We start from the raw sequence: 23,119 nt of genomic DNA, 5'->3' as shown, positions 1-23,119 counted from the left end.
GGCGCCGAGCTCGGCCCCTCCTCCCGCCCGCCTCCTCCCCCGCTCAGAGCGCTCAATGTCGGAACGTTCCGAAGATGACGTCGGAGCGTTCTCGAATCCCGTGTCTCTCGGCTGCTGCTGCCGAAGGAACAGGGAAAAAGCAACAAGAAGGAAGAGCAATGGCGACACTGGATCGCAAAGTGCCCAGTCCGGAGGCGTTTCTGGGCAAACCCTGGTCCTCCTGGATCGACGCCGCCAAATTACACTGCTCCGACAGTAAGAACCCCACCGCCTCCTCCTCCTTTTATTATCCTGTAACCTTTCCATTCACCTAGAGCCACTGGGAAAAAGTGTGTGTGCGAGAGAGAAGAGTGGCCCCCGTGTCCTCCATGCTTTCCCTCTCTCTCCAAATAAATACACACGGAGACAGATCACCAGTGCCCAGGGAGGCCCGGCTGCCAGGGCTGGCCGTCTGTCTGTCTGCCTGCCTGTCTGTCCGTGCCCGGCTCCCCGTGGCAGCCCGCGGGGTGGGCTTTCGCAGCCCCACCGTGGTATCTGTTTTAAAAGGCTACTCTGTTGCTGCTTGCATAGTTTTTTTTTTTTTTTTTTTTTTTTTTTTTTGGTACCTATCTGGGCCAGGTAGAGGGGAACCCACACTTGGGAGAAAATATTGCATTGTCAATTTTTGCAAGATTTTTATAGACAGTATTTATATCGATCTATTTGCAAATAAACACTCTCCCTCCCCCTTTGACTTTGGCTTTTTTTTTTCTCCCCCACCCCCTCTTTTTTTTTTCTTTTTTTCCCCTCATTTTCTCTTTTCCTTTTCTTTTTCATCTGCAGATGTAGATTTAGAAGAGGCTGGAAAAGAGGGTGGAAAAAGCAGGGAGGTTATGAGGCTTAATAAAGAAGGTAAGTGGAGCTACTGGCATTTTAGTGTTAGCATGTGTGGCAGAATCTTCACAGGATTTGGAATATAATGTGAATTGTTCTGTTGGGTACAGAGTGACTAAGGCTTGTCAAAAATTGAGCATGCCCAGGTGACTACTGCTTCATGCTAACTTCTTTCAAAGTATAAATACAACTGGGGGGCACGGGGTGGGGGAGCCTGGAAGGCAGAAGTTTCCTGCACTTAAGTGGGAGCCCACATTGGAACCTCCTGATGCATATCAGCCATTCTCCTGTGGAGTATCCTTGCTAATGATGGGGGTCAGAATCCCCCAAATGAGAACTGGGGCTCCCTTCACAAGCATTCCAGTCTTCCTTATGGGTAAATGCACAAGTTTTAATGAACCCCACATGGTCATTTCTAGCAGCTACTTCACTCTCCACTGAAAACCATTGTACATGGCAAACCTTTGCAGCAAATGACATTTGGCCCACTTTGTGCACAGCCACAGATTATTATGTGGCAACCAGGGTTAGAAGCATCTGTATGTGCAGCCTCCTCCCCCCAGCTTGTCCCTCCTGTCTCTGTTTTCCCAGCATGGAAGGATGGTAGCTGAAATGGGACAAAGTAGTATATAGGCCGTCCCAGACCAAGACATGAGAATGAAGCCACGGCTTGCTGGAGCTGGGCATTAGACACACATGGTTGTCATAAATAAATCACCCAGGTTGTGTATGCAGCTCTTCCATATGTACTGCTGGCCTATGGGCTTCCAGGGGAGCAAATCTAGAGACCACTTTCTGCTGAACAAATGGAGTGGATGGGTTGTCTGAACTGTAATGCACTAACTGAAGTCTTGTAAATGTAATTGGCTGGAGCTGGGGTCAGGAAGAAAATGTGATAGGCCAGAGGAAGTTGGTGGGAGATGTTTTTAAAAAGTTCGAGCCTGACTAGGCCAGTAGGAACCTTGTTTATCCAAAATGAATGGAGAAAAGGCATTTAGACTCCAAAGAGTGGTCGATCCCCCTCAGGAAAGGGGATGTCACCCTAAAGAGCAGCTGAAACATGCTTGGAAAATGGAACTCATTCTGCAGGTCAACATCTATGACAGTTGGTTTTCTGTGCCCAATCATTTCCTGACCATCCAGTGAGAGGAAAATTTGTGCTTCAGAAAAAGTAACATGGAGGTTAAAATGCATGCATATTCAAAGGACAGCTCTCTTGCATAGTGTTTCTGCTAATTAAGCACTTTGGGAACAAAACATTCTAAGGACGTTTGCCTCTAAATATCTTGATGTGATCTTGACATGTGTGTTTAGGGTGCGCAAGGGAATGATGCAGAGTGGACTTCTTACAAGTGGCAGCTTATTTGTGCTAAATATCCACATGTGTTGTCAATGGGTAGAATCCCTAGAGGTTGTTTGTCTTCACAAACTCTTGAGGTCTTTAACACTTAAGGATTGAGTGATCGATTCCATGGGAGATGAGAAGGCTGTGAAACCCTTTAAATTCTCATAGAGCAGAGGTGATCCTGTGGCAGAGGATTGGCACCTCTCTGGTCTGAGTAATGGGTTATTACTGTGACATACAACACTCCTATTCCTTCCCCTCCTCCACTTCTATTTCAAAAGATTCTTTGCCTCATGAGAAATGGATTCTTTTAAGGAAAAATGAAAAGCTCTCCTTCCCTCAGAAGTCACAAAGGGTACATCCTGCTTATTATGTCCTTTGTCCTGGAAAGGTACAAAGATTTAGCCCCTAATTATATGCATTTGCATTAAGGGCACCCACTGTTCAGTGCAACATGCAATTGCTGACTCCACCAAAATAGCCACGCAGGGGCTGAATCTCTTTGTTCATGGGCTTGGTTAGAGCGGCGTTGGGTGAGCAGGGCCTGGTGGTCTTTCTGGTGCATGGAATTGCTTTCTCTCTGTATAAAATGTGCATGTACTAAATGCGTATTCCCCTATAGTGAGGAATTTGAGTTGAGCTGAGACTCCGTATGTCAAGGCGTTTGGCTGTCTGGATCTCTGTAACACTGGTTGCGTTAGTCTCGCCATGGGCCTCCATGTTGGATTTACCAGGTGGAAGTCTTGGTGTGAGTGCATGTGTGATGGTCACTGTAGGACACAAAGTGGCCTGTGTGTGACTCTGTGTGTCCATGTATAAGAACATGCTTGGACTGACCATAATGCTCTTAGCAGTAAGCAGACCTTGAGAAGAGATTTGAACTCTTAATGGCAGTGAATGGATAAAATAAAGTTAAAGATTCCAACTGAGCATTGAAAGGATATAATTTTGGGGGTAAAATAAATATAGCATAAAATTTACCATTTTAACAATTTCTGAGTGTACAATCCAGTGGCATTATAGCTAATGTTGTACAATTATCGCCACTATTCATTTCCCAACTTTTTATTGTTTCAACCAAAAACTCTGCCCATTATATAATAACTTCCCATTTACCCCTTCCCCTCAGCCCTGGTGTCCTCTCCTCTACTTTCTGTCTCTGTGTAGCTTCCTATTCTAGATGCTTCATGTAGGTGAAATCATATAATATTTGTAGTTTTATGACCGGCTCGTTTCACTTAGAATAGCGATTTCAAGTTTCCTCCATGTTGTGGCATGTATCAGCACATCATCCTTTTTTTTTTGGAGGTGGGTACCAAGGATCGAACTCGGGTTCTTGTGCTTGCGAGCCAAACGGCGGAACCACTGAGCTAAACCCCCAGCCCAGCATGTCATCCTTTTTAAAGCTTAGTAATATTCCATTGGGTTTATACCACATTTTGTTTATCCAGTCATGTGTTGATGTACATTTGGGTTCTTTCCACTGTTGGGCTATTACGAACGGGGCTGCTGAGAACACTGGTATTATATGGTACTTATTATAGACTGAGCTCACAGGAGGAAGTTAGACTAGAAATGGGAAATGAGGATCCTTTTGCTTTTTGCCTCTCTGGCCTCAGTTTCAGAAGACAACTTTTTTAATAACCTGATAATTATAATACTATTCCTTCCCCCACTTTAACCTTTCTTTGCTTCAGTTCTCCACCTATCTCAAGTATGCAATGTTAACTGAATGCTTTGAAATCTTCATAATACAATCTTCAGATCAGTGTTATTGTTTCATCCAAAATGAGCCCAAATCCTGGTGGTCAAGAGGACTTTAGTAAATCCCTCCAAACCCCACCAAGCATCACCTGAGTTCAGAAGCTGTTTCCAATTCCAGAGTTGGTCACGCTCACTCGAGTTCCGTCAGAGCAGCCTGGGCGGGAAAGAGAACTGCAGTTAGCTTCCGGTCAGCTTTCTGAGTTCAGTGTGGGCCCCGGGGGGCCTTCCCATTCTCAGGGCCTGTTCTCTCCTCTGTGCAGTTCACCGGGTGGCACTAAATGTCCTTTCCAGTCCCCTGCAACCTCTGAGCCGGTGCTTCTCTGTTGAACGTTCCCACCTTTGAGATGCAGTTGTATGGGACAGGCTGCTTCTAAGGAAACTTGAAAAATAAAATCAGACCCTCACACGGAAATACCTAGCATGACTTCAGGTATATTGAGAGTAAGTGGGTATATGTTGTCAGTTTTTCACTTCTTGATGGCACAGAGCACCACGTCTTCCTTGCAGACGTAGTCCACCATTTGTGCTTGTGACTGGCTTGCCAGCTTCCACACTGGGGGAACAGAGGAGTTTGTGTCCCCCAGTGGGCAGTACCCGGCCTTGGGCAGCCCGGGTCGGTCTGGCTGTCAGCTTGCCTGACAAGGAGTCCCAGTGACCCCACCAGTCTCCTCTATCACCAGAATTGTGTTTATGACAGTGAATTCCAAGAAGGCCATCCTTCTGTGCTAACCTTTAAAATTATTTTTTTTCCTCTTAAGCTTGGTAGATTTACCTGAAGATTTTTTTTTCCAAGCTAATTAGGGAAATGCTCTCTGTGATTTAGGAAGATGTTTCCCATTTCTAATTGCTTCACTGCAGCTATTTTTTTTAAAGAATACCAGTTAGTAGATAAGGAGAGGGGTCAAGTGGTTCATAATTGTCCTTAACTATAAAACAGATAATAATAGGGTGTTTTGAGGGTTAAGTGAGATACACATAGTATGCTGTTAATAAATGTTTTGTATTCTTTTTGTTGTTATAATTATCATTATTATTGTTATTATGATTATCACCAATAGCAATGAAGCTAGTTCTAGAAAACCTTATTATTTAATTAATTGAAATTTTAACAAATCTGCGATGAAAGGAAAGATATACTGCCTCAGAAACTTCATTTTTAGAATATTTTATTATAATTTTATAAACTTAAAAAAAATTTCTGGCCAAATATGGTAGAACATGAGGTAGATCCTGAGACAGGAGGATCACAAGTTCTAGGCAAGGCTGGGCAGCTTAGCAACTTAGCAAGTTGCTAAGTCTCAAAATTAAAAAAGAAAAAGAAAAGTAAAGGGCTAGAGATGTAGCTCAGTGCAAAAGCCCTGGGTTCAATCCCCAGTGCCACCAAGACCAAACAAACATCAAAGCAGATCTATGGACTGCAGCTAATAAGTGGTCACTGGTAAGTTTTATTAAGAGCTAAACAAAAAAATAATGGCTGATGGCTAAGAAAAGTTATATGCAAAGTTTTCTTGTGGAGACTAAAACATAAATTTTAAAAATGCTTGGTGAGTTTTATCATTGAGAAAAGTGAATCCTCCACAGACCCTGGCAGAGTCTGGGAAGCCACACTGTGACTGGGGCACTGTCTGTCGGATGTCCCCGCATGCTTTGACTTAGGCAGGCGAACTTGGGCAGTGCTTCCAACTGAAAGCTTCCGGGCCGGGAAGATCTCTCTGTGACTGTCAGAGTTTGCGACTCTCCTGAGATGCTGGTGGAACTGGGCCAGAGCAGGGGACATGGGAACACGTTTGGCTCAGGTTTAGGGGTCTTGCAGTTTTAGCTGGCTGGGAGCAAATTGCAGGGAAAAGTGGGAACCAACCCAATCGGAATAAAGTGTTCTTAGAGTCCAAGCCAGGGAAGACAGAGACCAGCCGTGGAGATTTATGGGAAACTGGGTCTCGCTTCCCTTTATCATTACACAGACAACTCTGTTATCTATGCTAATAGGAGATGCGAAGACACCAAGTCCACAGATTACACCGATAAACCTCATTTTCTCCATTAATTTCAACTTCATTCTCCATTAAGCTACTGTCCTCCTCTTTTGCTAACAAGCAGCGACATTTGTTCACTTTGGCATTTCATTATCATCTCTTTTCGTTTGCCCAGGGTTTGGGTGGAAGGACAGGAGAGAGAGAGAGCAGCTCAAGGTGTTAGGGAGGAAAGATGCAAAGGAGGAAAAGTCAGGGCTGGAAGGATTCATGAGCTTTACAGTCCCATTGGACTGATGGAATCCAAGATGTGCCACAGCCAAGGCAGTGAAGCCAAGAAAGGACACCCAGGCATCTGGGGTGGAAAAGGCAAAGCTTCTGAAATGAGATTTCCATATGCCCAGGTTCCCATGTGGAGAAAATTTGCCTCTGAGTCCTCTCGGAACAGGCAGTTAGACAGGATGGCCACGCTCTGAGGCTGGGTACAAAGCTGCCTCCTTGTGAGATAGCTGGTGCCAGGATCTCACCACTGTCATTCTACCAGAATGATTTTTTTTTCAACCTCTGAAGATATAGCCTGTTAGATACATTCATCTAAAAGCTACTTTCTTAACAAAAATGTTCCAATGTTACAAAATTCCAAAGGGCATACATGACAATGGAAAGCAGTTCTCCATTTCAGCACCACCAACTGCTGTGTATCCTTCCAAAGATACTCTGTATGCACTAGATACATATGCAGTTTTGTCTTCTTGTTCCTGCATGACTGACAGGAAGCTGTAAGCATAGCCTGGTGTCTTGCCCTTTCCATTTGTCCTAGAGGTCTGTCCCCAGCAACTCCTAAGGAGCTGCCTGCCACTTTCTCTTCTGGGTATCTTGCTTGGTTTTTGATACCTCCTAGTGCTTTCTTGGCCTTCCCCATTTGTGGTAGACCCTTCCACGGTGCCGGGCCTGGCTCTGCCTAGACCCTAGGGACACTGCAGTGAAAAGCACAGCCTCTGCCCTCAGGGCACTTTCCTTCTCTGCAGCAGCAGATGCAGACATTAACAGTCATGGTGCCTGTGTGGTGTGCTCCAAAAGGGAGGCTCGGGGTGCTGTTGGAGGGTGTGGCAGGAGGACCTAATTTAGGATGAGAGCTCAACAAAAGCCTTCCCTGAAGAAATGTGATTTCAGCTACAACCCAGAGGATGCATGGGACTTATCCAGTGTGGAGCTGGGCAGGGCGAACCCAGAGGGACCAGTGTGTGTGATGACCCAGAGTGCAAGGGAATATAGAAGGTCCCAGGCACCTAGTCTTGCTGGACTGAAGATGGCAGAGCTGAGGGTGGTGGAAGTGTTCTCACCAGTGGCACCATCTTTGTGCTGTATGGTGGATGCTGTCCTGGGCAATGTCCTCTACTCACCAGATTCCAGTGGTGACTCCTCCCCTCCAAGTTTGGACAACCAAAAATGTCTGCAGACATTGCTGAATGTGCCCCGGGGAAGCAAGATCACCCTGGTGGAGACTCATTGGTATAAGGTAAAGCCAGAGAGGTAAGAACAGAAGAAAATCATTTCTTGGGCCTACAACCGGGATAAATCAGCCTTATTAACTACTTAAGCATACCATGTGGCCTGGGACTGTCCTTTGGCACTGGGCTAGGAGGGTCTAAAGAGGGAGAAGACTCAGTTCCTCATGGAATCCTCCTCCCAAGGTTTCCAAGATGACTTTAGCCTTTGATCCTTAATCATCAGTAGTGACAGTGGTGAGCTGCAGGTTCTCATTCTGGGTGACCCAGCCCTCCTTCACTATGGGGAGAGGAGACCCCCCAAGGCACCACTTCTGATGTTAATGGTATTTATTGTTCAGTGGCCCTTGATGTCAGAAGCACCCCAAGAAGCATTAAGGATTTCAGTTCCTCTTGAAAGTCAGGCTGAAAATATAACTGGCACTCTCAGCGGTGTGATTACCCATGGGGGATGTCCACGGTGGGATGGGATGGGAACCAGAGACCAGAGCTGCTAGCCACTCGAAGGGCTGGTGAGTGGGAAGGGCAGCGAGGCTCTGAGCCTGGAGGGCTTCTGATCTGTGTGCCACATGGTCTGCGGTGTCACCCACCATTGTGGGGCCACGTTGGCTCCTGTCATACCTGCTGCAGAATTGATTTAGAAAAGCCAGGCAGATTCATTTCTGCATCGTTTCTGTGTAGGTCTTGGGTTAACTTTTCTTTATGATATTTTGCTTCATTCATGACATCCTTCTGAAGTGGACATTACATGCCAGCAGCTGACACAGGGTGACCTGATTCTAGTCAGATCCCTTTTATCCAGGGGCCCCACACCCTGAGGTGGCCTGGTGTTTACATCTGGGAGCAGTGACCGTTCAGTGACTGCAGGAATCAAGTGTAGCTGTGAAAGAAAGGAGGGGGTTGGACTTTGCCCATATACTGTAGAAACCCAGTGGCAGGGATTGACATCATGTGTCTTTCTTCTAAATCTCAGTACAGGGTTCTGCACCAGTTAGGCTGTCTGTCAGCTTAGGTTTAGCTGGCTTTTGCTTTTTCTTTCTTTGGGTTGTTTTTTTGTTTTGTTTTTAAGAGAGGGTCTCATTGTGTAGTTCACCCTGGCCTCGAACTCTCTTTGGATCCAGGCTAACCTCAAATTGGTAGCGATCATCTGGCCTCAGCCGCCTGACTGCTGGGCTTACAGATATGTACCCCCACATCCATCACTGACTGGCTTTTTCTTACTGTCTTCTGCAGCGGGGCTCGGACTAGCCACACAGATCCGACTCTGGACCCCAAGGCCCTTGGATTACCCCTAAATGCTCAAGAAGCATCTGGACCAAGGCCAAGGCATAGGATCCTAAACATTCAAAGTCGTGACCTGGTTCACTCTGTTGCCTCCAAGTAAAACTGGAATTCTGCTCAGGACAAAGCATTTGTTTTTATGGAGATGCTTTATCCTTGCTCCACTTGTCAATTTTAAAGAATTGGGGGCTGGAGATAAAAAGGAAACCAAGTAAATACAGTCTCGGGCAGGACAAATGGGCATCCAGTCACCTTCGTAGGGAAGACAAAGTAAAGTGGTTGATGTGCTCTTTGAACATAGGAGTGATTATCGGGGTTCCTGCTCCTGAGAATGTTAACTGCAAGGACAGACCAGTCACAGGGTGACATAACCCACCCCAGTCCACCCACAGGTCATGGAGGCCTGGGGTAGGGTGGGGAGAAGAAGGGCACCCAGCCTGCTGGTGCTGACCTTAGGCGAGTCGAGCATGGCAGAGGTAAGGAAGGTGGTGGAGACGTGTTCCTAGTTTGGCCATGCCATTGAAGGGATGGTCTGCTCACTTTTAAAGTGTACTGGCCACAAAAGGACAAAAAACTGTATGGTCCACTCTGTGTTCGTAGAATAATCAGACTCATAAGGTAGAACTGCAGATACTGGGGTCTGGGGGAGGGGACAGAGGAGTTAGTATTTTGTGGGTACAGAGTTTTGACTGGGAAAGCGGACAGAGTTCTGGAGGAGGGTGGTGGAGATGAATGGACTCAGGGCCACAGAACTGTGCACTTATAAATGGCTAAGATGGCATGTTTTGTGTGAAGTTTATTGGCATTGCAGACTTGTATTTCATGGAACATTATTCAGATCTTGACCACTTCCTAGCTGTGTATTAAATTCAGCCTTGATTTCTTCATTTTCAGAATAGGTCTAATAGTACCTCTTACATTTGTTGGGAAACTGAATGAAATCCTACCTGGCATACAGCAGGCATTCGATAATGTAAGCTTTTGTTAAGATGATTGCTGCTTTTTTACCAGGCACTTGGGGCATCTCCTTTGCTTTACCAGAGCTGCTACTTCCAGAGACGGACTATGTCCTGGCTGTCCCAGGAGTGTCTCCAGAGTCACTAGGCATCTTTTATCAATATTTGTGACCCTAGATCTTTAAGGATGCCGGGAATGAAAACAAAGGGGTTAGAACTGAATCCCTCTGTACTGTTTTCAGGAGTGACTCTGTATCAATGCTTTCTAAAGCTTGGTCCTTTTGGAACCCTGATGGGACCCCCTAGGCACACGAGACCCGAGGCCCCAGGCTGAGGTTTTTCTTTCCAAAAGGGAGGTGCACAACCTGGGTCTCGCACTTCAGATGAGATGCTCAGTGGTTCTGGTGTTGACTCAACATCAGGATCTCCTGGTTGGGAGAAGCAGATGTCAGTTAACCCTGCCCACCTTGGTAAGCTTTTTCCTTCACAGAGATTCTGATTGCATGGGTCCAGCTGGGAAGTAGTATAGCTGGGATTTGAGTCTGGAGACAGGCTGATTCCAGAGTCTGGACTCTTAAATGTGGTGTCATAAGTCTGACATCCTGGGACTCGGGCAAGGCCACAGACACACAGACCCAGGGTTAGGAGGCTCCTGCAGGCTCCTGCACATGCGGCGCTGGTGCCTCCCGAGTGTCGTGCCCAGGCACCTGGCTTGCCTCACCCAGCACAGTGTGGCCAGAAGCACATGTCCTGAATGGGGCACAGGGACTGACTGTCCTCCCCCTGTGTGTGAAAGCCAGTGGCCCACTGAGGAGGCCCAGGGCGCCCCTGTCAGTTAAAGCCTTTCCATCCCCAGGCCCATAGAGGCCCCAGCGTCAGGGCCTCTGTGGTCAAAGTGCTGGCCTCAGGGAATCACAGGAGCTGATGCAAACTCTTCCTTTTTGGGAGAAGGTGTTAGCAAAGATGGTTGCCAAGCAACTCCAGGGCATCTCTCTACAGTGATGATTTCTCCTATCTCCCCCTTTTGAACATCTTCTGAGGCTGCTGTTCATTTTCTCCTGGCTTGGGGCTGTTCGGATTTTCGTGAAGGGTGGGGCTGCTTCAGATGAGGCAGTGGAGATGGCTTTTCAATACCTGCCTCTATCAAGGTGTCCTTTTGATGGTGATGTGCCTGCTAAGTGGGTGTGAAAGTCCTTTGCCTTCTTCTGCCACAGCGTGCCCTGCTTGTCACTCACTGCCTCTGAGGGCCAGGGATAAAGATTCTTTGGACTAAAGTGACTGAGAGAGACACTGAAGGCATCTCCCACGTGAGGACAGGGCCGTGTGGCAATGTTCAGTGCCTGTGACTTTGGGTTTCACCTACTGTCATTAGCCAGGGCAGGTGGGCATTTTATTTGTGATGGCCTTACTGCTCCCAAAGGAGCTAGTGTCTTCTCTCTCTCTCTCTCTCTCCCTCTCTGGCTCAGAGAGCAGGGGGGTCCTTGACAGTGCCATCCCCTTCCATATTCAGCGCCCCCTCTGTGAAGGCCCCAGGTGCCCCTTGCCCTGCTGCCTGGTGATTCGATCCTGGTGATAAGGGCCAGGCCCCTCTCACATAAGATGTCAGGATTCTGCCTCCACCTGGCAGGAAGAAAGCGAGGCAGTGTTACTGGTCACTTCAAGGTCGGGTTGGCTTTACTGCTGCATCCCCACACTCCAGGCCCATCCCCTCCACTTCCGCCGCTGTATCCCTCCTCCTCATTTGTTTTTTTTTCTGGTATGGGGGATCAAACTCAGGACCTTTCACTTCCCAGGCAGGCGTGGTGCCACTGAGGTACATCCCTCACCCTCCTCATCTTTTACAAGAGGGCAAAATCCAGAGAGGACTAAAGTGCAAATATGAGTGCTACACTTTCCAGGACTGAGACGCAGGACTGAATGGTGAAAGCAACCCCAGTATATAATAATTGGGTTTAAACAGATTAAGGGACTTTCTGCTTTCCAAGTGAGTTATTGGGGGTTCCCTTAAAGAGGGCTTTCTGAAAGCCATGTCAGGAGTTTCAGTGGCACCTGTTGTAAACCCTTTCTGCCAGCATCTGGTGCTTGCCGTGTGCCTGTCTGTGTGCCCTGCTGCATGGTCACCCCACTACCACCCATTCCCTCTTCCACCATTCTGCTGTGTCCCCCACCAGTCCCCACCGCACCTCAGCAGGGGCTCACTAACTGCTGGTCACCTGCACTGCTATTCTAGTGGTTTACTTGGTCCCCCTGTCTTCGCCTCCCTGCACACCACTTCAAAATTAATCTACCCCAAATTGATATTTATCACACTCTTCCATAAATGAAAACCTTCCATTGCTTCCCTGTCAGCGACATTAACAGCAACCCGCTGTCCTCTGGGCCTCAGTCCCTTCACAGCCCATGAGGGAGTGGTGCTCGTGGGGCCTGGGCCAGCTGTGTCCCCTTCTCTCTTGCACCTCCACCTCCAGCGCCTCCCCCCCACTCACCCACAGTCTGGCCCCCACTGTAGGACACTGTCCCCCTCCTTAAGGCCACACAGGCTGGATCTCCTGGGACCCTGTGCTGCCGGCTGTACCCACCATTTTGGTCTCTAAATCTTACAGTTCCTCACGCTACCACAGCCCATCCCATGGCCTCCCTGTGTGTAATCTTCACACATGTGTTAGAATCTTCTGGAAGGGGCAGGGTGGGGAGGAGGAATCATAACTTCCTTTTCTCTTCCTGAGTTATCTTTCAACCAGCAGACTGCTATCGTTTGGCTAAGTATCAAATTTACTCTTTAAGTATGTTTCTTGATAATGCCTGCCTTTTCCTTTTTTCTCTTTTGTTTAATCGTACTTGGTAAAGTAACTGAATACTCACCTCTTCACCATTTTTAAGTGTATGGTTTGATTGTGTAACCAATCTCTGGAAATCTTTCATCTTCCAGAACTGAAACTGTACCCATTGAACATGTTCCCTTTTGTATTTTCACCTTAAAAGTCAGTCTGGAAATGACCTACAGTTTCTTTGATTCACCACCTGATATTTTGAGGTTGTGGAGATTCTAAGAGTTAAGAGGCCTCCTGAAACTTCTGTCCTGGTAGATATTTGGAGACACAGTGCAGAAGGGCCCAGCTTAATTTAGGTGTTAGCCCTGGCATTCTCCTTGTATCTCTAGGTCTGTAGAGAAAAGCTAGCGGAAAAGTGCTACTGTTAGAATCCAGAGTCACAGGCACCCAGGGCCTTCTCACTGAATTATACCTCCAGCGTTTTTTGTGTGTGTGGTACCAGGTCGAACTCAGGACCTTGTGAGGCAGGTGTGGTACCAGTGAGCTCAATCCCTGGCCCTCTCCAGCTTTTCTTTCTTTTTCTTTTTTTTTTCCTGAGATGTTGTCTCGCTAAGTTGTGCAGGCTGGGGTCCTACTTTCAAACCCTGTGCCTTGGCCTTCCAGAATGTGGGGATGACAGGCCTATGCTACCATGCCCAGCCAATTCAGACACCTTTGAGCAACCCGAGGCTCCTCATTTTATACAGAGTTTGAAAATAAGTTGTAGACATCGTGACACTTTGCCCCTGGATATGTACCCTTTTCTCACATTTTGACGGTGTTACCTTGATGTGTTCACTTGAGCTTTCAGAGCCTCATCTTATGTGTGTATATATGTGTGTGTGTGTGTGTGTGTGTGTGTGTGTGTGTGTGTGTGTCGAACTGTTAGGTAAGTTGCAGACCCTTGACACTTCACCCCTAAATACTACAGCCTGGATCCTAAAATTACACACGTTTTCCTAAACTAACAGTAATTCCTCGATATCATTCAGTGTCCAGTTTAGATTCAAATTCTCTGTGTTCCCCACCACCCCCTCAAAAATGTATAGGTGCTTTTCTCAAGCTAGGATCTTATGAGAGTTCATGCATTGCATTTGTTCGTTTTGTCTCTTTTGCCACTTTTAATCTAGAAGAGTGCTGTCTCCCATAAATGAGTATACACATACGTGTGTAGCTTTCCATATATGCATATATAAAACATTGCCATTTAGAATTGCTCACATCCTGGTCTGTCTACCTTGTTCTTTCTTTCTTTTTCTTTTCTTTTTTTTGGAGGGGGACATTATCTTTATTACAAATATAGGCGATAGCAGGTGATAATACAACATTACCTATGGTCAAGTGGACTCCTTCAAACTGAACTCCACATTTAGAAGACAGTCTGCCCATCCAGTTCCAGACATTTTTTGGACTAGCCCTGCCCTCCTTACATGGAGTCAGGTATAAGTAAAATTAACAGAATGCAAAGAGCAAAAGGATGGTCTGGGTTCCCAGAAGAAAGCTCAAATTCCAGAGACATAAAGAGGATGTGGTTAGGCTACCTACGCATGCTCACCGTCTCTTCCAGATTCACCGTTCAGTTATGTTTTTGAGAGGAGTGGGTGAGGGTTGATTTCTCAAAGCTACAGCTAAAGTCTCTGTTAGATCGAGGCCCAACATTTTGGCAAGAATACATCCTGGTGACCGCAACATCTCATTGAGGGCACATCATGGCAGGGGGCCCCATCATTAGATATTAATCACTTGGAAAGGTGGTGACCAGCTCTCTCCGTTGCACAGATGTGTTTCCTCTCTGCAGTAGCATGTCATTCTGTGGGCCATGCTTTGGCACTGAGTGAACACATCCTGTTCCCCAGCAGGACGTTTCCTGGTACCCTCTTGGCATCCATAGCGATCCCTGCCTGTATGAATCAGTTATTTAAGTGGTATAAAATGGTAATTTTCAGAATCTGTCACTCTGGCCTATGTTTACTGGCCAACATTCTCCTGTTAAGACTTCTTTCTCACCAATAGGATGCACTACTTACTGTTTTAAATTCCTTCTATGAGGCAGAGTAAAGTGTGTCTCTTTAATTGCCAACTTTCAAAGTAAGTTGAGCAGCATCATTCTTAGGCTAAGGAGGAGCAAGGTCAAGGCCTGCTGTGCTCGCATTTCAGGAAGATTCATATGTAGTGGGAAAACGGCTCATCAGGGGAAAAGCTTAGGGTAAGCTTCAGGAAGCTGAGTGTGATCCAATCCTGGTTGGTGGAGCATGAGTTTAAAAACATTGGGAACATGATCCTGCACACTCAAAGGACCTTCCTCTCCTTAAACATCTTCCCAGCGGCTTGAATAACCTTCCCACTGGGTGGCACGGGACAGCTATGCATGTATGGCCCAGTCGTGAACGCACTGATTTGGGGGAGGGAGTTTGTTACACTTCAAATAATCTGACCCTCCCCTTCCATCTGGAGCCCCCGTTTACCCTGGGTTGAGTGCACCCTGAAGTTAGTATGCAGGCTGCAATGAGGGACACCCTGTGGGTTATGAAGCCAGGCAGTGCTTCCTGCCCCACTCAGCAGAGAGAGGAAGCACCCAGGATATGGAAGACCCAGGTGTGAGAACCATGTGGGGTGTGAACGCCTCGCAACCTCTGCCCTTCAGGAACTCGCCTTGCAGTGCTCTACCATCTATGAAGCTATGGTGAAAGTGAAATGGGCCCAGTGCCCTAGAGACCAGGGAAGGAAGAGCGCTTTGGCCAAGGGCAGAGGCCAGTTTGGGTTCTGTCTGGAGCCCAGTGCAGGCTGCAGAGGCCTCATGTTTGAAGAATGAATGAAGCAGTGGTTGCTCTGTGCAGCAGTGTAGCTGGTGAGGATGCAGATATTGGGGCTGTTGGGGTAGGGGAAGAACATAAGCAATAGCCTGAGGGCTGTGAGTTCCCCCAGGAAGTTGCTTTTGGAGAAAGGAGTCCTGAGATGCCATTAATCCAGAGAGAAGCGGCTCAGGATGGTTCTGGCTACAGACCCACTCAGTGCCCAGCCTTTGCTGTGAGTTTACAGGAGACAGGGCCCTTCTCTTCTTCCCTATATCTGTATGGGTTTTGCTTTCTCTGTTCAGGGTTCGGGGGGAGGGTTATTCACTCTCCCACTCGCACACTTGTTTGAGGTCTTGCTTCCAGTTCACTCATAAGTTCCTTTCTATCAGTCAGTGTCAGGCTAGTAAATACTTAACACCTGTCTCTAAAAGCTTTTGCACATTTATATGCTTATTATAAATTTTATTGATAAAAATGGTGCTCAAGGTTATGTGATGGTACACTCCTGTGACCCCGGCACTTGGGAGGCTGAGGCAGGAGGATCACAGTGAGTTGGAGGTGAGTTCAGGATTACACAGCGAGACCCTGTCTTGGGAAAAAAAAAAAAAGCTGCTTAGCATACAACTTACAAATAATGAAATATTAAAACAATTATAAGTTTCATGTAATCTGTAGATTCTCACCAAATGTTTTTGTTGGTTTTGCCAAATTCTTGCATCAACTCAAGATTGAATTGACAAGCAAGTATAGATCCCACAGCAGTATTGGCTGATATTTTCATTTCAATCAGCAAGATGAAAGAGAAAGGACAAAGATGTATGTTAGAGCTCCCCTTGAGTGTCAGGGAGTAAGTGACTTCTTTGGTAAACTGGATAATGGTTTTCAGGTAATACTGAGAAACACGCCCACTTTTCTTTTGATCTATTGACAGTGCAACTATAGACTTAGTAATGTACTTTTAAATTTAATTGGGGCTGTTAAAATTTTCTCCATCACTTTTTCAAAGCTAGATAATGAACAGTCTAAAGCCTTGATTGGTAACATTTGGTGGTTTCTGTAGTATAAACTCTCTCACCACTACATTTTAAATTGTCAGTGTGAATCCAGAGTTGGGGAAAGATATATGTGCCTCACTACTCTTTCGTAGATTTCCATCATACAGACACAGTCACTACAAATGACTTAGAGAGCAGGTGTCTGAAACCCATGGCTGCTGGCAAACTCCAGGCTGCAGCCTGTTTTTATAAATAAAGTTTTATTGGAATATGGCCACATTCCCTAATTTACATATTGTCTCTGGTTGCTTTTGCATCGCCTTGGCTGAGTGATACTATTGAGACCCTGATGGCCCCAAAGCCTGAAATATTTACTGCCCGGTTCTTTGTGGGAAAAAATTATCAGCTCCTGTTCAAAGCATAGATTAATAGTAAAACGAAGCAAGATAAATAAGAAGTAATGAATTTGAGGATTCATTTTTTGTTTTTAATAGACTTAACTCATAAGCTTATATTGTATAATTTTTTGTAATTTAATAAATTAGCTCACCAAATTCCTGAAAATGCAACAGTGAGCTCCTGTAAGCCTCCCCAATTGTACCAAGGCCCTTAGTGTTTAGTGTTTAGTGCCAGAAATGAAGCTGTCACCACTGGAAAGCAGCTGACGATCCCAGATTGGAGGGGGAGCCTCGAGGAGGAGGATGTGAACCACTTGAAATTGTGGTCTAATTGTCCATAGAAATCAGAAGAAAGCAATTTGGAGGTTAGTTTTCATGTGATGGTTTTGTTGGGTTTTTTTCTCGCTTAGGGTCTGGGGTTTGTTTTGGTTTTGCAAATGAGTTTTCTTCAGAGCTAATTTAAAAACTCAGTACAGCATGCTTTTCTTACCAAATTCCATGAGCATCTGTCTTGGGCCCATTTAGCCCCTGACAGACGCCCAGCCGCCTTCCCCACGACCACAGATGTTCTTTGTCCAGAAAGGCTGCTTCCTGGAGCCGGCCTGGGCAGGAGGAGAGCTGGGCCCACCAGTTGCATTTCGCCGGGGCTTTCCTTGCCGCCATTTCCTGCCGGTTGCCTTTGAATGGATTACAGATGGTCAGAAAAAGACTTCTTGGCACAGGGAGAGGACCCGTCTCCAGCGCTTTGTGGGAAAAGATTTATAACAGGATGGCAGTTTATGCCTACCAAGATTGGGCCTGGCTGCTGCAGCCTTGTGGAGAAAAGCGGCTGCCTGAGAAGCGGGGGCTGTGGGTGGGGGAACAGGCAGGAACGGGAAGGCCCACAGGGAGGTGGCGCCTTCTGACCAGTGGCTGTCACCCTGTCACCTGTCCAAGGTGTCAGGCCCTGTAGAGATGCTGGTGCCTGGTCTTGGTGCAGCAAGCTGCTGCAGGAAGTGTAATACATCCTCAGGTCTTCTCATGGAGAGGTGCACATGCTGCTGTTTCCCTTTTGCTTTCTTTTTTCCTTAAGCCATAGCATAGAGCACACTCTATCTTTTAAACTCTTGGGGTGGGGACACTGAGGATTAAACCCAAGGGAGGCCTTTGCACTGAGCTACATTCCCCGGCCTTTTAATTTTTTTTTTTTTTGAAACAGGATGTTGCTAAGTTACTAAATTGTTCAGGCTGGGCTCCAATTTGCTGTCCTCCTGCATCAGCCTCTCAGAATGCTGGGTTTACAGGTAGATGCCACCACACCAGTTTAGCTTTTAAATTGTAAAAAAAATATACATAACATGAAATCTGCTTTTTAACCGTTATAAAATACACAATTTAATGGCACCAGATGCATTCACAGTGTTGCGTGACCAGCACCCCTATCCATTTCCAGAACTTCTGCAGAGTCCCAAACACAAACTCTACTCCATGAACCAGTAATTCCTGTTCCTCCCTCCCCAGACAACAAACTCTGGTCTACCTTTGTGAATTGGCCTCTGCATTTCACTTAACAAAATGTTTTCAAGGCTCTTCCTCACCATGTCAGCATTTCCTTCCTTTTACAATACTGCTGCTGTATTTTGTTTATCCACTTGTGTGTCGGTGAATATTGGGGTGTCTTTGACCGTTGTGAATACCGCTGCTACGAACACGGGTGTGCCCTGTATTCTGGAAGTCAGTGGAGGCATGAAGGGAAGACGGCCCTCAGCTCTTCTGGGTACCACAACCCTGCACACCTCTCCTTCCATGCCTGTGGCCAGGAGTGTGCATGTGCCAGGGCCCTGTTCCACATGCCAGCCCAAGGTCAAGTCAAGCTGAAGTCTGCTCACCAAGCTGTGTACCTGCAGGCTGCCCTGGACCAGGATGGATGCCTGGTGCTTTACTGTTCCTCGGGGCCCCAGCCAGCGCCAAGCACCCCAGAAACCAGGATTGCACAGCTGACGGGCACATGCCCTCCAGAGCAGGGGAGGTTAGAAGCAGACTGAGCTGTGAGGCCTGGATTTAGTCTCTGGCAGAAAGCAGGACAGTCAGCAGAACAAGACCTTGGGATCTTTATGTGGAGGCCCCGCCAAAGGAGGGCACTTGTGGGGAAGATGGTACCATTGTCATCAGAATTCCTGTGGACAGGTGGAGGTGGCATGGGGCTCGAGGCCTAGAACAAGAAGGTAGTTGAACTTCTCAGAGAACGAGGGAGGTCTGTGGCAAGGAGGGAAAACCAGGATCACCTCACAGAAAGTGACAGGTGCCTGGACTGGGCTCGAACTTTCAGCTAAACTGCCTCAACTTCCCAGAGTGCTAGGATTAGAGACATGTGGGTATGTGCCACCACACAAGCATGTGGTGAGTTTGTGTGTGCACACTTCCTGGGGAGAGGATCTGTGGCTTTTCCTTTACCAGTGGCCCCTCAAGGATGTATCACTGTGACGCTCTCCCAAAAAAATAGTGCTTGAAGAAATGCATGGATATAACAAGGGAGTGAGCCCTTGGGAGTTTGAGACATGAGGAGATCGAGACAAGCAGGGAATAAGTGTGCTGCTTTAAAAATTGAATTTTGATATTAGGGATTGTGATTCTTGTGAATCTCCCTGTTTTGGTTGTTGTTTTTGTTTGTTGTGCTGGGAATTGAACCTAGGAACTTGCCCGTGCTAGGCAAGTGCTCTACCACTCAGCCACATCCTAGCCCTTTTCATTACATTTTGACACAAGGTCTCACTAAATTGTCCTACGTGGCCTCAAATTTGAGATCCTCTTGCTTCAGCCTCCCGAGTAGCTGGGATTTCAGGCAAAAATCCTCCTTAGGTTGGATGGGAGGCTTTCAGTTTTACCAACACAATTGTCCTTCGGCCTTTGTATCCGGAGACAGACAAATGGACCAACGACACAAAGAAAGACAGATACTGAGGTATGCTGGGTGGAGAAGACCCCTGTAAATCTCATACCTGTGCATAGCTGGTAGAAGAGGCAGTGATAGCTTAGTAGGAAGAACTACAGCTTTGCAGTCAGGTATCAGCTAGCATCCTGGCTAAGGTGCCCTGCTGCCTGCTTACTGTGTGATTTGGAGTGGGCTACCTTCCCTTTCTGCGCCTGGCTTGTTCTCTCGGTATTGCCCTTGATGGTCGGGAAAAGGCAGCTGTTACTCTTGTCTGAGAATTCTGGTGGTTTCTGCAGGTCAGCTGCTAAGTTGCCCTTCCATGGTGGGACGAGCAAAACAATGAGCCAGGATTTGAAAGCACGGGGAGGGAGGGGCTGGGGAAATTGAGTTTGGAAGCTTCTAAATGAAGTGATGGCTTGTGGGGAAGGAATGAGGACCAGAGGGAGGTGTCTCAGGGATGGAGACCAGCTGCCAGTTTCTCTTGACCTTGACTTTGCCCCTCACTGGGCTGGTTCCCATCCTGTCCTCCAGCTCCCCGTATGCACTAGGGCCCCAGGTGAGGGCAGCTGAGAGACTGGGGCATTGGGTGCTCTCACAGAAGGGTCAGGGGCCCCTTCTGCAGGCCGGGGACACAGGTGTGTTTGGTGGCCTCTGCCTGTGCTTGTTCTTCAGGAGCCACAATGGTCAGCACTGCAGAGCTCCGTCCTGCCCACCTGTAAGTGTAACAGCAACCGGTGCCTCTGAGGGTTGTAGGAACAGGGAGGGTGAAAAGAGGTGGAGCTCAGCACCATGCTCAGCCATTGCAGATGCTCAGGAAACAGTTCCTCTCATCGCCATCCGGGAGCCCCAGAGGGAAGGCTGAGGATCTTGTTCCTCCTCACCCTCTCCTGTGGCCACAGTGGCTCGGTGTGACAGCTTCTCAGGAGATACCGCCCAGGAAGGGTCCTTAAACCCACACCCTGAGCAGGGAGCCTGGGCTGTGCATACCTGGCACCTCTTCCAGAACAGTGGTGCTGCTCTGATTCTTGGAGAAAGTGTTCTTTTTATCATCAGGCGTCATCAATCAAAGGTGCCATTCATTGTAAGAGCCACTGTTATCTTATGAAACGTTGAGAAAAAACACTGCCCGCTAAACATAGCCACTATCCGTTTGAAGGTTCCTCCCTATTTTGAAAATTTGGGGGGGCACTTAGAATTATTAAAATATAGCAGGGCAAAAATAGAATGTAAAGCAGAATTGACATCTGTGTGGGTTTTTTTTTTTTTGAGGTAAAGTACAGAGTTGTCCACAACACCCAGAGCCCCTGTGGCTGCGCAGGGTGAGGGGTGTGAGGCCTGGCTGGCCCTTGGGGCTCCATGGGAAGAGTTAAGGGGGCCGAGGCTGCAGTGGCTGGGGCTTGATCTCCCTGTAAACCCAGATGGGAAACAGGATGGAAGGAAGTGGCCCAGACTTCAGAGGACCCATTGTCATCCAGTGGCCTGAACATCCTCAGGGATTCCCCTCTCGACCTCAGGGCGCCTGGTAAATCATTTGCATCCACTTTGCTCTGGAGGAAAATCTACATGTCTCCCTCCAAGGAGGGAGGTGGATGGAGGCCTGAAACCTGGGTGTCAGCAGCAGCAGCCACCCCTGCTGTGGGGTGGAAAACCACATGTGACCACCGCCCAAGAGAGGCCGCTTCCTGTCACTTGGTGTCTTTCAGTACGGCCCTAAAACCCTCAGGCAGCACCGTCTCCCAGCATGGTGCCAAGCCGGTGTCTGCCTGGTGATTCAGTGTCATAAAGGAGATTTGGCAGGACTGTCACGCTTAACTGTTTGCCCTTAAGAATGACCGGCCCAGCCTTCCCCAGACCAGGCCTCCCCTCTCCTCCCAGCTGCATTCCATCGTGTGGGACAGGCCTGGCAGTCATGGTGTGGATGGGAAGCCTGCCATGACCTGGTGATCAGCCTGCTCCCACCTTTTGGAACAGAAGTGCACACTTCCTGCCCCACCCCCAGACTGTACAGCCCCCCTTAGGGCCTTCAACAGTGTGGAGCAAACCAACAGGGGACTTGGTAGTGATGGTGCCCACAAGCATTCTGCAGAGGGTTTTATTGTCAGGGTGCTATGTTCTGGAGATGCAGGGAAAGGTTAGGTGACGGGGCCTGCAGGGATGGTTCAGGGGAAATTGGAGGTTCATTGGCATGGTCATTCCAGCTGGAGCTGGGCCTGGGGCTCAGGCAGGGCAGGGAGGGACCCAGCTACAAGGAGGGCTAGAAGGGGAGACAGTCACAGAGTGGAGAAGCAGCTCCTGGCAGGCTGGGTGCATGGAGCTGCCATGCAGAGCCAGTTTGGGCTCCCGTGAACACATTCATTTTTTTCTAATACAAAACTGATGCATAATCATTGTGGGAAATGCCCATTGACAAAAAAAAGAAAAACCAGTGTAATTCTCTTACCTAGATATGACCGGTGGTGACCTTGTTTGAAATATGGACATGTGTATTTTTTCAAAAATGAGATAATTTTGTACTGTTTGGCTGTGATGAAAACCCTTCCAGGTCACTAGGTATTCTGTCGTATGTGTGTTTCATAATTTACTCAACTAATTCCCCATCGTTTGGATATAGTGTTTGTTTTTAGTTTTTTCATTACTAAAAATATTATTACAATCAAGTGACTATTCTTGTAGGTAATTTCTTTTTGCATACAATCATGATTATTTCTTGAGTATAAATTCTGAGAAGTGGAATGCAGAGTCCGGGAATATGCTAATTTTGATACTTCTGATACTCTGCTAAACTGCTTTCTAGAAATATTGTTCCAATTAATATTCCTATCAGGAATATAGGAAAGGGGCTGTTTCCTGAGCTCTGGCCAATAGCTCACCAAAGATTTTCAAATGTTTGATGATTTAATAAGTTCGAATGTTAATTCATTTTAATTTGCACTCTCATGATTACTAATGAGGTTGAACATTTTCATGTACTTGTTAGCCTTACACAAATTCTTGTGAGTTGCTTTTTTAAAATAGTTCTCACCTAGTTTTCTATTAGTCTGCTAATATTTTCTTCATTGTTTTCTAAGAGGCCTGTATAGGGTAATTCACCATATTGTCACATTTGGATCACATGATTTTTTTTTAGGAAATCTTTACACTCAAAATTTTTCTATCTGTTCTTGGCTGGAGAACTACAACAGCTAGAAAAAGGGAAATTCCCAAGTGAGCCCCAAACCCCAGAGCAGGTATTGCTGAATGCTAGAAAGGCCATTAGTAAGAATGATTATGCTGACAAGACTGTACCAGAAATAAAAACCACCATCTACTGAGCAGCTGTTTTGTACCATGCACTTTACATGTTAGCCTTTCAGTCCGATCGCCTGCAGACAGCTGGGCAAACTGGGGCTGACAAAAATTCAGTGGCTCACAGAAGGTCACACAGCTAATGGGTGGCTGAGACAAGAACGGAACCTGATCTGTCCATCTCTCCACCTACATGCTTTCTGCTGTACCGAGCTGATCTCGGGCTTG

The 23,119-nt window shown here is 47.1% G+C and overlaps 1 protein-coding gene across 17 annotated transcripts in view; it reads left to right on the top strand.

The window, feature by feature from the left end:
* The first annotated feature begins 40 nt into the window (after positions 1 to 40).
* Positions 41 to 23,119, top strand: part of Atxn7l1 (ataxin 7 like 1) — a 221,346-nt gene continuing 198,267 nt past the window's right edge. For 15 of the 17 annotated variants that reach the window (XR_004514541.1, XR_004514539.1, XR_004514540.1 and 12 more), the window contains exons 1-2: positions 41 to 255; positions 823 to 891. Coding sequence is in view for 12 of the 17 variants with exons in the window: in XM_033756693.1 (XP_033612584.1) it covers positions 75 to 255; positions 823 to 891 (250 nt within the window). In the remaining 5 variants the exon portion in view is untranslated. The remainder of the gene's footprint in view (positions 256 to 822; positions 892 to 23,119) is intronic. The other 2 variants (XM_033756682.1, XM_033756679.1) reach the window with 1 other exon arrangement.

This window comes from Fukomys damarensis, unplaced genomic scaffold (genome assembly GCF_012274545.1).
Source record: "Fukomys damarensis isolate Sample0158 unplaced genomic scaffold, DMR_v1.0_HiC HiC_scaffold_4, whole genome shotgun sequence".
Lineage (NCBI taxonomy): Eukaryota > Metazoa > Chordata > Mammalia > Rodentia > Bathyergidae > Fukomys > Fukomys damarensis.
The sequence above is the reverse complement of the archived record's forward strand: the minus strand, read 5'-3'. Positions and strand labels throughout refer to the sequence as shown.